The sequence below is a fragment of the Ranitomeya imitator genome, chromosome 3, assembly GCF_032444005.1.
Source record: "Ranitomeya imitator isolate aRanImi1 chromosome 3, aRanImi1.pri, whole genome shotgun sequence".
NCBI classification, from domain to species: domain Eukaryota; kingdom Metazoa; phylum Chordata; class Amphibia; order Anura; family Dendrobatidae; genus Ranitomeya; species Ranitomeya imitator.
In genome coordinates, this window is record NC_091284.1 from 812,034,632 (window position 1) to 812,048,048 (window position 13,417).

Consider the following 13,417-nt stretch of genomic DNA (forward strand, 5'->3'; position numbering starts at 1 on the left):
TAGTGACGACTGCAGGCACCCGCGGCTGTATGCTGCCCCTAGTGACGACTGCAGGCACCCGCGGCTGTACGCTGCCCCTAGTGACGATTGCAGGAACCCGCGGCTATATGCTGCCCCTAGTGACGACTGCAGGTACCCAGGGCTGTACGCTGCCCCTAGTGACGACTGCAGGCACCCGCGGCTGTATGCTGCCCCTAGTGACGACTGCAGGCACCCGCCGCTGTATGCTGCCCCTAGTGACGACTGCAGGCACCCGCGGCTGTATGCTGCCCCTAGTGACGACTGCAGGCACCCGCGGCTGTATGCTGCCCCTAGTGACGACTGCAGGCACCCGTGGCTGTATGCTGCCCCTAGTGACGACTGCAGGCACCCGCGGCTGTATGCTGCCCCTAGTGACGACTGCAGGCACCCGCGGCTGTACGCTGCCCCTAGTGACGACTGCAGGCACCCGCGGCTGTACGCTGCCCCTAGTGACGACTGCAGGCACCCGCGGCTGTACGCTGCCCCTAGTGACGACTGCAGGCACCCGCGGCTGTACGCTGCCCCTAGTGACGACTGCAGGCACCCGCGGCTGTATGCTGCCCCTAGTGACGACTGCAGGCACCCGCGGCTATATGCTGCCCCTAGTGACGACTGCAGGTACCCAGGGCTGTACGCTGCCCCTAGTGACGACTGCAGGCACCCGCGGCTGTATGCTGCCCCTAGTGACGACTGCAGGCACCCGCCGCTGTATGCTGCCCCTAGTGACGACTGCAGGCACCCGCGGCTGTATGCTGCCCCTAGTGACGACTGCAGGCACCCGCGGCTGTATGCTGCCCCTAGTGACGACTGCAGGCACCCGCGGCTGTATGCTGCCCCTAGTGACGACTGCAGGCACCCGCGGCTGTATGCTGCCCCTAGTGACGACTGCAGGCACCCGCGGCTGTATGCTGCCCCTAGTGACGACTGCAGGCACCCGCGGCTGTACGCTGCCCCTAGTGACTGCAGGCACCCGCGGCTGTACGCTGCCCCTAGTGACTGCAGGCACCCGCGGCTGTACGCTGCCCCTAGTGACGACTGCAGGCACCCGCGGCTGTACGCTGCCCCTAGTGACGACTGCAGGCACCCGCGGCTGTACGCTGCCCCTAGTGACGACTGCAGGCACCCGCGGCTGTACGCTGCCCCTAGTGACGACTGCAGGCACCCGCGGCTGTACGCTGCCCCTAGTGACGACTGCAGGCACCCGCGGCTGTACGCTGCCCCTAGTGACGACTGCAGGCACCCGCGGCTGTACGCTGCCCCTAGTGACGACTGCAGGCACCCGCGGCTGTACGCTGCCCCTAGTGACGACTGCAGGCACCCGCGGCTGTACGCTGCCCCTAGTGACGACTGCAGGCACCCGCGGCTGTACGCTGCCCCTAGTGACGACTGCAGGCACCCGCGGCTGTATGCTGCCCCTAGTGACGACTGCAGGCACCCGCGGCTGTATGCTGCCCCTAGTGACTGCAGGCACCCGCGGCTGTACGCTCTTCCCCGGTGGCATCTACACAAATATGCATTAAAAAATGATACCATGTGGACGTACCCTTTCTCTTATGACCCCCATAATGGGACTCCCCACTTGTATTTTAACTCTGGTGGTGACAGAATTATTTAAGGCAGTTGTTCCTTTCCTACTTTTATCTGCAGAAGAATGACTTATTGGCGTATGTTCTAGGGTGTGGTGTTGGTTCTTTTTATTGTCTTATTTATATATTTTTTGCTGCTGCCTCCATTTCAAATTGTGCCAAATTTGTGGGTCAAAATGGGTAGACGCCGCCCAGATATTTAACCAGACATTGCGTATTTTTATCATTGTACCTTTGTGGAATTTTTAGCTTTTTGTCCCAAGTGTAACCCAAAGTTCCTTACACTGTCAGTGGGATTATTTGTTAGAAAGTTTTTGTGACGCAAACGAGTAGTAAATAGAATGACTTCCATTGGTGTGGATCCAGCGCCTGATCTGATCAGCACAGGCTGCATACAATGTAAAGGGAACCTGTCTTCTTATTAATGTTGCCTGAACCACGGGAGCAGGAATCTCCGCCAGGTATAGTTTCCTCTAAAAATACTATAGGGTTTCAGAGCCATTTATAGTGTGAAGATCCAGGCCTGGACCATGACCAGAGTATCCTGGCACTGTCCCCCGGCCAGCTCTTCCAGCGCTGCTACAGGAGATTAGCAGAATGTTCCCTATGTTCATGCGAGGTAGACATCTGTCGATCGCCTAGAGCCGCACTGGGCTTCATTAATTAAATAACTTGTTGCCTTTTAGTAATCTAGACCTAATGAGGCTGGTGTACATACAAACACGTAGAGTTCAGCTACAGAGTGATAAGCTTGTGAGTCAGTGTATTCAGTCTTTTCCAATCCAGCCTGACAGCTGCAGCTTGTACTGAGCTGTGGGAGATTTCAAGTAGCGCCAGTGTGGAGGGGACACTAAGGAGCCGTCATTTGCTTAGGTTGGTGTAATTTCAGCAGCAGCAGGAAGGTGAAACTCTGAGAAGCGGTCAGTCAAAAACACGGAGTGGCCATTCCCCAGCAGGGAGGAGGAACACTGAGGACCTGTCAGGTGGGTGGAGATTTGGCAGCAGACAGGAGGAACACTGAGGACCTGTCAGGTGGGTGGAGATTTGGCAGCAGACAGGAGGAACACTGAGGACCTGTCAGGTGGGTGGAGATTTGGCAGCAGACAGGAGGAACACTGAGGACCTGTCAGGTGGGTGGAGATTCCACAGCAGGGAGCTATCAGTAAGGCTAGGTGCATGAAGATACAGCATCAGAGAGGATCTGTCAGGTGTGTGGACATTTGGCAGCGGGAAGGAGGGACACTGAGGACCTTTCAGATGGGTGGAGATTCGGCAGCAGGGAGGAGGAACACTGGGGAGCTATCAATAAGTGCATAAGGATTCGGCATCCGGGAGCAGCTGTCAGGTATGTGGAGATTTGACATCGGGGAGGAGGGACACTTAGGAGCTGTCAGTAAGTGGGTGGAAATTGAGGTGAAGGAATCAATATCACCATTACACACTGAACGGGAAACCACTGGTTAAATCTGACAAGGAGAAGGACTTGGGGATCCTAGTTAATGATAAACTTACCTGGAGCAGCCAGTGCCAGGCAGCAGCTGCCAAGGCAAACGGGATCATGGGGTGCATTAAAAAAGGTCTGGATACACAGCATGAGAGCATTATACTGCCTCTGTACAAATCCCTGGTTAGACCGCACATGGAGTACTGTGTCCAGTTTTGGGCACCGGTGCTCAGGAAGGATATAATGGAACTAGAGAGAGTACAAAGGAGGGCAACAAAATTAATAAAGGGGATGGGAGAACTACAATACCCAGATAGATTAGCGAAATTAGGATTATTTAGTCTAGAAAAAAGACGACTGAGGGGCGATCTAATAACCATGTATAAGTATATAAGGGGACAATACAAATATCTCGCTGAGGATCTGTTTATACCAAGGATGGTGACGGGCACAAGGGGGCATTCTTTGCATCTGGAGGAGAGAAGGTTTTTCCACCAACATAGAAGAGGATTCTTTACTGTTAGGGCAGTAAGAATCTGGAATTGCTTGCCTGAGGAGGTGATGAAAGCGAACCCAGTCGAGGGGTTCAAGAGAGGCCTGGATGTCTTCCTGGAGCAGAACAATATTGTATCATACAATTATTAGGTTCTGTAGAAGGACGTAGATCTGGGGATTTATTATGATGGAATATAGGCTGAACTGGATGGACAGATGTGTTTTTTTGGCCTTGATAACTGTTACTATGAGTGTACAATTGAGCAGAGTTGGGTTTCCTTGTCAGGATGGCACGTGTGTGTACAGACTGGCCGGTAGCCCCTTCACACACTATATAGCAGTCACTGCACACACAAGACCAATAGAGCTCTGCTTACAATTAGGGGTTAATAGACGGCTGCTGGCAGTGTAATACAGACAATCAATATTTGGTCCTTAAGTGTGAGTGTAGGGGAGGGGGACGGTGTACACGGTGTGGTGTGTACGTGGTGTGGGTGAGTTATGTGCTCGGGTATTATGGATTTCTATTGACAGAGCGTGGATGTGACTGTGAGCACAAACATTGATTCCTGTGGTGGTGTCGCGGCGATTCAGCCGAGTCTCTTCTATCCCTCCCCGGGGCTGCTGCCCTGGTGGTCTGGTGGCGCTGTACCCGCTGGTTGGCCCGGCTCTCTGTGTATATTGGGGCATTGTTGTAGCGTCCTGTGCCAGTAGACTGCACTTATAATAAAGCTCTGTAACACCGTGAACGTGGCGCTGAGCCCTGTCGCTTTGGTCCCCATTTCTTTTTCCTCTGCCGCCTGTTTCCTCTATTTTCTCTTTTTTTTTTTCATGCTGCTTTTGTCACAGTAAATTGTCGGCGCGCTCGATGTCTCCAGCCGGTCGTGTCCTCACCTACATAACATTATTATCATATCTGACCTTCTGCAGCCACCGAGACGGAAGCTGCCATGTTTTGACTTCAGAAGTCGACATGAAAAATAAAATCCCTTGCGGGAATTGTCGTCTTTCAGCTCTTCCCTTTAATAATCGAGTGTGGCGTCTTACGATTGTGAGGATTCAGCCTCCTGCTTGATGCGGGAAATAAACCGTCCTTTTGTGGGGGGTTTTGTTTTTGGGCTTGGGATTCACTCGGAGCACAGATCACTTCTTGCTTTGGGTCCCCTCCACTGCATGGCCACAAAGCAATGGCCGATACAACGCTGACCTTGTGTTCCCGTCGCTTCCCGACTTTTAACATGCATTGTTGTTTTCTATTGCCCTAGGCTCCACCGATAATGGCGTATCCAGCCACAACGCCCACAGGGATCACAGCATTTGGAATGGTAAAGTGACATTGGGCTTTATTTGAGAAGTTATCAAAGTAACGTTATAAAGTAGCACATCTTCAATATAGGGCAGTGTGCCATACGATTTTCCAAAATTTGTGAGTTAGGTGTCAAGAAAACCCTTAAATAGCTTGAAAATGAACAGCCTTCTGTTAATCGGTCCGACCTGCACCACCCCTGCTTCTTTGATTGACAGCAGTGCTCTGATTGAAATTCCACACATGCATGCTCCTATCACCACCATATCGGCGCCTGCTCAGAACAGCGAGATGACCAACTTCCAGTAGAGACCTAAGCCGATACGGTGAAATTGGCCGACATCACATATTTCAAGCAGCAAGCCATGACAGATTGCAGCTTGAAATATGTGACCATGGCCCTTTTTATCACATTTTCTGAGTGGACGTGTTTTTTATTTTTCTGAGAATTTTGAGTGAAAAATTTGTCTTCAGAAAGGCAGAAGACACAACCTGCGTCTCTTCTGCCTTTTCCTTTGAACAGGTAGCTGACACCCTGGAAGCATGTTATGTGCATGTACTGCAGCATGTGTAAGATGTGAATGTGGATCCTTTATTTATTTATTTTACTTTTTGTTTTCCAGCCTCCACAAATGGCGCCGGTCCCCGTAATACCACAGCAGTCATTGATATACAGCCAGCCAGTGATGAGACCACCTAATCCCTTTGGCCCTGTATCAGGAGCACAGGTAGGTCCTGCCCCGTGTAGCCCGACCAATGCACAGGAGCCGTAGACCCAGATCAGGTGGGAGATTTCTAGTTAAGACTATTTGCAAAATTGCAATTTTTTTTCTTTTTTTTTTTTTTTCATTTTTAGATGCAGTAAATAAAATAATGGGAAACACCTACCTTTCTCAGTGGTGATATATAACCTGGAGCTATGAGTGAAGCCCCGGCCCCCCAGCATCAGATATAGCACTGCTGGTGTAGAAGAGGGTCTTTTGGGCCTCTCTACCCCCTGTAGTTACCCCACAAGTGTCGGCGGCTGCATCATATTTTCTGGGCAGCTCATCATCATATGTGAGCACATAATCCAGATCATCCGATGCTGTTTTTGCTTTTCTAATCTTTTCTTTCATCAGATCCAAGGTCATGGCTCATCCCCCTGTAATCCGCATTCACACAAATGATGTTTTTCAGAGGGTTAAAAAAAAGTCTGGGTACAGTGCGGTGATCTCCAATTAATAACCTCATGTAGCATGCTGAGAGTTGTAGTCTCGCTCCCAATTCTAGGCCGGAGACGTTGGCATTTCTGGGAGAGCGGGGCACCGGACCGCGTCAGAGCAGCGCTTACAAGCTCTTTGCTATACAGTTTGTAAGTGCTGCGCTCCTTGCCCAGGAGAACGGCTGTAGCTGATGGACTGCAGAGGTGGCTGTTAACTTGGGCAACAAGCAGTAGGCCACAAAAATAAAAATGTGGAGGTCATTTGTGATGAGCGGTAGATTGCAGCCGCTTGTTTTTTAATACTTGTTTTGCAATTCGAAGCGTTTATCGTGTAGAGACCACTAATGCGGGGAGACGGGAAGTGCCCCCTGTGTGTGTGTGTGTGTGTGTGGGGGGGGGGGGGTGTGGGAGACAGGAAGTGCCCTCTGTGGGGGGGGGGTAGGGACGGGAAGTGCTCTCTGTGGGGGGTGGGAGACGGGAAGTGCTCTCTGTATGGGGGGGGGGAACGGGAAGTGCTCTCGGGGGGGGGGGGAGACGGGAAGTGCTCTCGGGGGGGGGGGGGGAGACGGGAAGTGCTCTCGGGGGGGAGACGGGAAGTGCTTTCTGGCAGGGGAAGACGGGAAGTGCTCTCTGGCGGGGGGAAGACGGGAAGTGCTCTCGGGGGGGAAGACGGGAAGTGCTCTCGGGGGGGGACGGGAAGCGCTCTGGCGGGGGAAGACGGGAAGCGCTCTCTGTGGGGGGGTACGGGCAGCGCTCTCTGGCGGGGGGAAGACGGGAAGCGATCTCTAGGGGTGTACGGGCAGCGCTCTCTGGGGGAAGACTGGCAGCGCTCTCTGGGGGAAGACTGGCAGCGCTCTCTGGGGGAAGACTGGCAGCGCTCTCTGGGGGAAGACTGGCAGCGCTCTCTGTGGGGGAAGACTGGCAGCGCTCTCTGTGGGGGAAGACTGGCAGCGCTCTCTGTGAAGGGGGGCGGGCTGCTCTTTATGGGGGGCAGACAGCTCTCTGTGGGGGTACGGGCAGCACTCTCTGTGGGGGTACGGGCAGCGCTCTCTGTGGGGGAAGAGTGGCAGCACTCTCTGTACGGGGGTGGGCAGCTCTGTGGGGGCAGACTGGCAGCGCTCTCTGTGGAGGGGGGCGGACTGCTCTTTGTGGCGTGCAGACAGCTCTCTGTGGGGGGGACGGGCAGCGCACTGTAGGGTGAGACTGGCAGCGCTCTCTGTAGGGGGGTGGGCAGCGCTCTCTGTGGGGGGAGACTGGCAGTGCTCTTTGTGGGGGGCGGGCAGCTCTTTGTGGGGGGCAGACAGCTCTCTAGGGGAGACTGGCAGCGCGCTCTGAGGGGGGGCAGAGAGCTCTGTGGGGGGAGACTGGCAGCGCTCTCTGTGGGGGGAGACTGGCAGCGCGCTCTGTGGGGGGAGACTGGCAGCGCTCTGTGGGGGGAGACTGGCAGCGCTCTGTGGGGGGAGACTGGCAGCGCTCTCTGTGGGGGGAGACTGGCAGCGCTCTCTGTGGGGGGGCAGGCAGCTCTTTGTGGGGTGGCAGACAGCGCTCTGTGGGGGGGCAGGCAGCTTTTTGTGGGGGGGCAGACAGCGCTCTGTGGGGGAGCGGGCAGAGCTCTCTGTGGGGGAAGACTGGCAGCGCTCTCTGTGGGGGGGACGGGCAGTCCTCTCTGAATGGGGGGACGGGCGGCTTTGGTGGGGGGCGGACAGCTCTGTGGGGGGATGGGCAGCGCTCTGGGGGGGACGGGCGGGCAGCGCTCTGGGGGGGACGGGCGGGCAGCGCTCTGGGGGGGACGGGCGGGCAGCGCTCTGTGGTGGGGATGGGCAGCGCTCTGGTGGGGGGTGGACAGCGCGCTCTGTGGTGGGGGCGGACAGCGCGCTCTGTGGTGGGGGCGGACAGCGCTCTCTGTGGTGGGGGCGGACAGCGCTCTCTGTGGGGGGGACGGGCGGGCAGCGCTCTCTGTGGGGGGGGGGGACGGGCGGGCAGTCCCCTCTGAATGGGGGGACGGGCGGCTCTGGTGGGGGGCACGGGCGGGCAGTCCCCTCCGAATGGGGGGACGGGCGGCTCTGGTGGGGGGCGGGCAGGCAGTCCCCTCTGAATGGGGGGACGGCCGGCTCTGGTGGGGGGCGGGCAGTCCCCTCTGAATGGGGGGACGGGCGGCTCTGGTGAGGGGCGGGCAGTCCCCTCTGAATGGGGGGGACGGGCGGCTCTGGTGGGGGGCGGGCAGTCCCCTCTGAATGGGGGTACGGGCGGCTCTGGTGGGGGGCGGGCAGTCCCCTCTGAATGGGGGGACGGGCGGCTCTGGTGGGGGGCGGGCAGTCCCCTCTGAATGGGGGGACGGGCGGCTCTGGTGGGGGGCGGGCAGTCCCCTCTGATGGGGGGATGGGCGGCTCTGGTGGGGGGCAGACGGCTCTGTGGGGGGCAGACGGCTCTCTGTGGAGGCGCTCGGTGCTGGCTCTCGCTGTGTATATCATGTATGTGTTTTGCACTATATGGACACCACTGATCTCGATGTTTTGTCAGTTTTTGCCATCTGTGGTTTTCAAACTGTTTCCATTTCTGTCTGTGGAGAGGACGGGTGAGCGGGTATAACCCCCATCATGACCTCTTTTCCCTTCCGTGTTTTACCATTTCTCAGACGTATTTCTCTCTGCCTCTCCTCTCGCCCAGTTGTCTGCAGCTTCGAGCCCCTCCAGTCCTCACAGAGCGCCCGGCACGGACCCCAATCCACAGCTCTCTTTACAGGATTTCTTGTAGGACCTTATAGGTATAGTCAGCGAAAACGGCAAGGCGGGGGCAGGGAGAGCACCCCTGAGGCTTCTCACCGGCTACTACTGCTGCTTCCAGGGGGGGGGGGGGCTTTGCCACTTTTCATTTAAAGCAGAGTAGTCACCGGGTCTCCCAGTTCAGATTGCATTCCTGATGAGGCTGGTCTACTTACTTAGAAAAATCCATATTTTGATGGCAGTGAGGCCAGTACAGCTCAACCGACTCGTGAGTTGGCTTTCAGATGATACAGCCATTCAGACTTGGATTTACCTAGTAAGTAGACCAGCCTCATCAGGTTCAATGGCATTATGCAGATTGTATTGTGCAATCTGGTGACACATTTGCTTTCTGTTTTACCTCCCGGTTTTATTACCGCTTTGATTTGGCCTTGCACTAACTCCATGAATAGCCGGATCTGTGTTGGACTCGGCTCTCACTTGTCGTTAAGATCTTCAAATTGAAAGACACAAGTCACGATCAGCAAGGAAAAGTAGGTGCTAAAGGCGGTGTGTGGTGGGATCGTCTTCTAAGATGTCCCAAGATCCCCACCTTACATGGTGCACAACTGCCTAACTTAATCTAGACCCGAGTAGCTGGACTTTGCCCACGGATGCCTAGTCTTGGGGAGGGTCCCCACATCTGTTAGTAGGGTGGCCCTAGAGAAGTCCGCGATTGCTGCTCTCGGATGCTGGAAGGTTTGTAGACCCTCGTCTCCACCTCCTTGTGTTGCTTCCTTCCCCTTTTTCTCACTTGATCCTCTTTAGTTCTTGGTGTGTTTGTGTCACCTTGTGTCAATGATCTCCACTCTTTGCAGGCCTGTACTACACAGCTTCGTCCGTTCCTTGCATGCAGCACCTCCGGATTATTTACAAAAAAAAACAAACTGCTCCAAGTTTTGCATTGAGCATTTTATTTTGTGTTCTTAAAGGTGACTGGTCTGGATTATTCTTTGTGCACCTCCTGGGGAGATTTCTCGGGCCGGCTTGTCATGATACAACACTGATTTCTGAGCTTTTGAAAGAAAATCCTTTACTTTTTTTTCTTTTGTGACACTTTACCTGATATGCGACTGTTCTGTGATTTTTTTTTTTTTTCTTTTTAATCCTGATTTTGTGGCTCTCCCCCCCCCCCCTTTCCCCTCTGATTTGTGGCTTTTCCCCCCTCCTCTGATTTGTGCCTTTTTTTTTCCATTTCTGATTCGTCTTTCTTTTTCTCCCCTCTCATTCGTGTCTTTTTTTTTTCTCCCCTCTGATTTTTTTTTTTTTTTCCTCCCCTCTGATTTGTGGCTTTTTCTTCTCCTCTCTGATTTGTGGCTTTTTCTTCTCCTCTCTGATTTGTGGCTTTTTCTTCTCCTCTCTGATTTGTGGCTTTTTCTTCTCCTCTCTGATTTGTGGCTTTTTCTTCTCCTCTCTGATTTGTGGCTTTTTCTTCTCCTCTCTGATTTGTGGTTTTTTCTCCCCTCTGATTTGTGGCTTTTTTTTCCTCCCCTCTGATTTGTGGTTTTTTTCTCCCCTCTGATTTGTGGCTTTTTTTCCTCCCCTCTGATTTGTTGCTTTTTTTTTTCTCCCCTCTGATTTGTTGCTTTTTTTTTTTCTCCCCTCTGATTTGTTGCTTTTTTTTTTCTCCCCTCCGATTTGTTGCTTTTTCTTCTCCTCTCTGATTTGTGGTTTTTTCTCCCCTCTGATTTGTGGCTTTTTCTTCTCCCCTCTGATTTGTGGCTCTTTTTTCCCCCTTCTGATTCGTGTCATTTTTTTTTTTCTTTCTCCCCCCTCTGATTTTTGTCCCACCCTGTATACTGTTCCTGAACAGGAGACGAATACACCAATGTGGCCTTTTTGGTGACCCCGTTGCATTGGGGCTTTACAAGCCTAGAATTGAGTTTTGTATTTTGCTCCGGCCCGGACCAGCTTCTCTCCTGAGCCAAGAACCAGAGGACTTTTTCTCATGGCCGTCCCTTTTTTCCTTTTGTTCCTCCCAGATGCAGTTCATGTGACCGAGCTGGATGGTGAGAACGCCCTTCTAAGAAGAAAAACAAGAGAACCGGGCTGCGTAACCAATCCCTACTTCCAGTCCAATCCAAGCTGCTGCTGAGCGCTCTCCACGTCCTCACGAATGGTACCAGATGGAGCTGTCCGGGGAGGGGGCCGCCGCCATCTCTGGCCAGAACCGGACCTATACAGTAGATTCTCGGCGCGTGTAATGCATTTGGCTATACCGTGTGAAGTGAAGGGGTGGGGGGTACAAACTTTCTTCTACTGTACACTTCATCCCCCTAAGGGCACAGGACAAGGGAATATTGCAGAGGGCTCCTCCACCATCACAAGTCACGTTCCTTCCCTCCAGGCCGTATAGGAGGTCCGCACCCCACCCCCGACCTCTTCAGAGAGAGAGATATATATATTCAGTTTGCAGTAGACATTCCTTATGTATTATTTGTATTTATTTATGATTATCATTAACAATTAATGTATCAAACACCTTTATTGATATGTATGGATGTATACAATTATTATTTTTTAATTTTTTTTTAATTTTTCATTATGAAAGTGACTCCATACCAAGCACTAAATACTAGTAAAGTCCGTATACTGCTACCGGGGAGAGGGGTGAGGCCGATATACCCCACCGGGGATCGATCCTATTCAGCTGCTTTAATTCTAATGGTGGGAGACATCTGCAAAGAGGGTCGGGGGTCCGGGGCGATCAGCACTACGTTGTAAATCGGATTATTGAGAGGGGGGCCGGGTGGGGACACACAAAATATCGCTTTGTGCTTTGGCGGAATATTATTTTACATTGGACATGGGAGAAAAAAAAATGAATGTGAGGAATTGCTTTCATTGTATGATTTCCTGTAAGAGATATGGGTGGGGGGGGGGGGGGGTTAATACAATACATCATGGGGAGGGAAGGGATTTAAAGCTGTCACTTTTAAGTGCCATATATATGTGTTCCATATTGGCAAGCGAAGGGTCAAGCCCCACCCATTTGACTCCTAATTCCCCTCCCCCGCTGTAACCCATTGCTGATACAGGTGAGGACCCCGAATAATGAATAAACCCCCTCTATTCCTACGGGAGAGCGCCAAGTCCGACCCTCGTCATCATGCAGTGCCTTACAGCCGCACACATACCCCCATTCTGTTTGGCTCGCTGTTTTAAAGGGGGGAACAAACCCCAGCCCCCTCTTCTTCTAATTTTTTTTTCTTTCCCCAGCGCTGTTGATCAGCGCTCGTCATGTAAATAAATCTATTAAAAAAAAAAAAAAAAACACGCCAGAAAAGGTAACGACTGAAAGGGAAATTGTCGGCATGAAAGCAATTCTGTCCACGGACCACGTTCTGCTGCGTCGTCTCTGCAGATTATATTTTTGTTTATAAGATTTAAAAATTGTTTGTGGTCGGAATCAGTGGATTTACAAATAAAAATTCAGCTTCAACAGGATTTTTTTTTTTCTTTTTTGGGGGGGACTCGGTGTTTTATTGTGAAATGGCTGGAATTTTAAAGAAGGTCAGAAGAATAATAAAAACAAAAATAAACACGTCCCGATTTGCCCTTTGCTTCTGTTCTGGCGCTTCCCTAGGTTTTGCCGCTGGGCTCTACATCGTTTTTCGACACAGTAAGTGACTACTCGGCCAAGCTGCGGACCCCTGCTTCTCCATAGGGACAACAACAACAAAAAAAAAGTCTTAAATGCATACATGTGAGAAGACCCATAGAAACTAATGGGAACACGTTCTATCCATACTCAACACAGCGTTATAAACACACACAATTTCCACATGGTAACAACTGGTTGGCGTTCCTTACATTTTAACAACATTTATATTGGATTCTGCTCTCATGTTATTTCTCTCTGTACACAATTATCAATAGGAAAAAGAGGGTGGAGGAGAGGGGGCAAAGCGTCAGATGGAAACGGAGTCACATACTCGTAGCTCCAAGGTTTTAAGGAGACGGAGTCCATCAAGTTCAACCTATAACCTGACGTGTTGATCCAGAAGACAAAAATCTCATGAGTCAGATGCTGTTAGCCCCATATTAAGGGGGAAAATTCATTCCCTACTCCACTTACAACAATCTGAGTAGTTCCCTGGATCAGTGTCCCATCACCGAATCCAGTGCCCATAACCTGTAATATATTCTTCAAGTAAAGTATCAGGCCCTCATACATTTTTGTTTATTTAATGAATCAAACATTACAGCATAAAGTCACAGTTTCACAATTGCAGGGATTGTAAAGAATCCGTGGTGTCTTCTGGCACAGTAAAGAATCCGTGGTGTCTTCTGGCACAGTAAAGAATCCATGTTGTCTTCTGGCACAGTAAAGAATCCATGTTGTCTTCTGGCACAGTAAAGAATCCATGATGTCTTCTGGCACAGTAAAGAATCCATGATGTCTTCTGGCACAGTAAAGAATCCATGGTGTCTTCTGGCACAGTAAAGAATCCATGATGTCTTCTGGCACAGTAAAGAATCCATGGTGTCTCTGCTCGCACAGTAAAGAATCCATGGTGTCTTCTGGCACAGTAAAGAATCCGTGGTGTCTCTGCTCGCACGGTAAAGAATCCTTGGTGTCTCTGCTCGCATGGTAAA

At 52.0% G+C, this 13,417-nt stretch overlaps 1 protein-coding gene across 9 annotated transcripts in view; it reads left to right on the plus strand.

Moving 5' to 3' along the window:
* Positions 1-12,260, plus strand: part of PICALM (phosphatidylinositol binding clathrin assembly protein) — an 81,052-nt gene extending 68,792 nt beyond the window's left edge. For 4 of the 9 annotated variants that reach the window (XM_069759286.1, XM_069759289.1, XM_069759288.1 and 1 more), the window contains 3 exons: positions 4,812-4,871; positions 5,476-5,580; positions 10,801-12,260. In XM_069759286.1, the coding sequence (XP_069615387.1) occupies positions 4,812-4,871; positions 5,476-5,580; positions 10,801-10,815 (180 nt within the window). In that variant the 3' untranslated portion in view covers positions 10,816-12,260. Of the gene's footprint in view, positions 1-4,811; positions 4,872-5,475; positions 5,597-8,723; positions 8,835-10,800 lie in introns of those variants that run through there. The other 5 variants (XM_069759292.1, XM_069759285.1, XM_069759284.1 and 2 more) reach the window with 4 other exon arrangements.
* Positions 12,261-13,417: the final 1,157 nt, after the last annotated feature.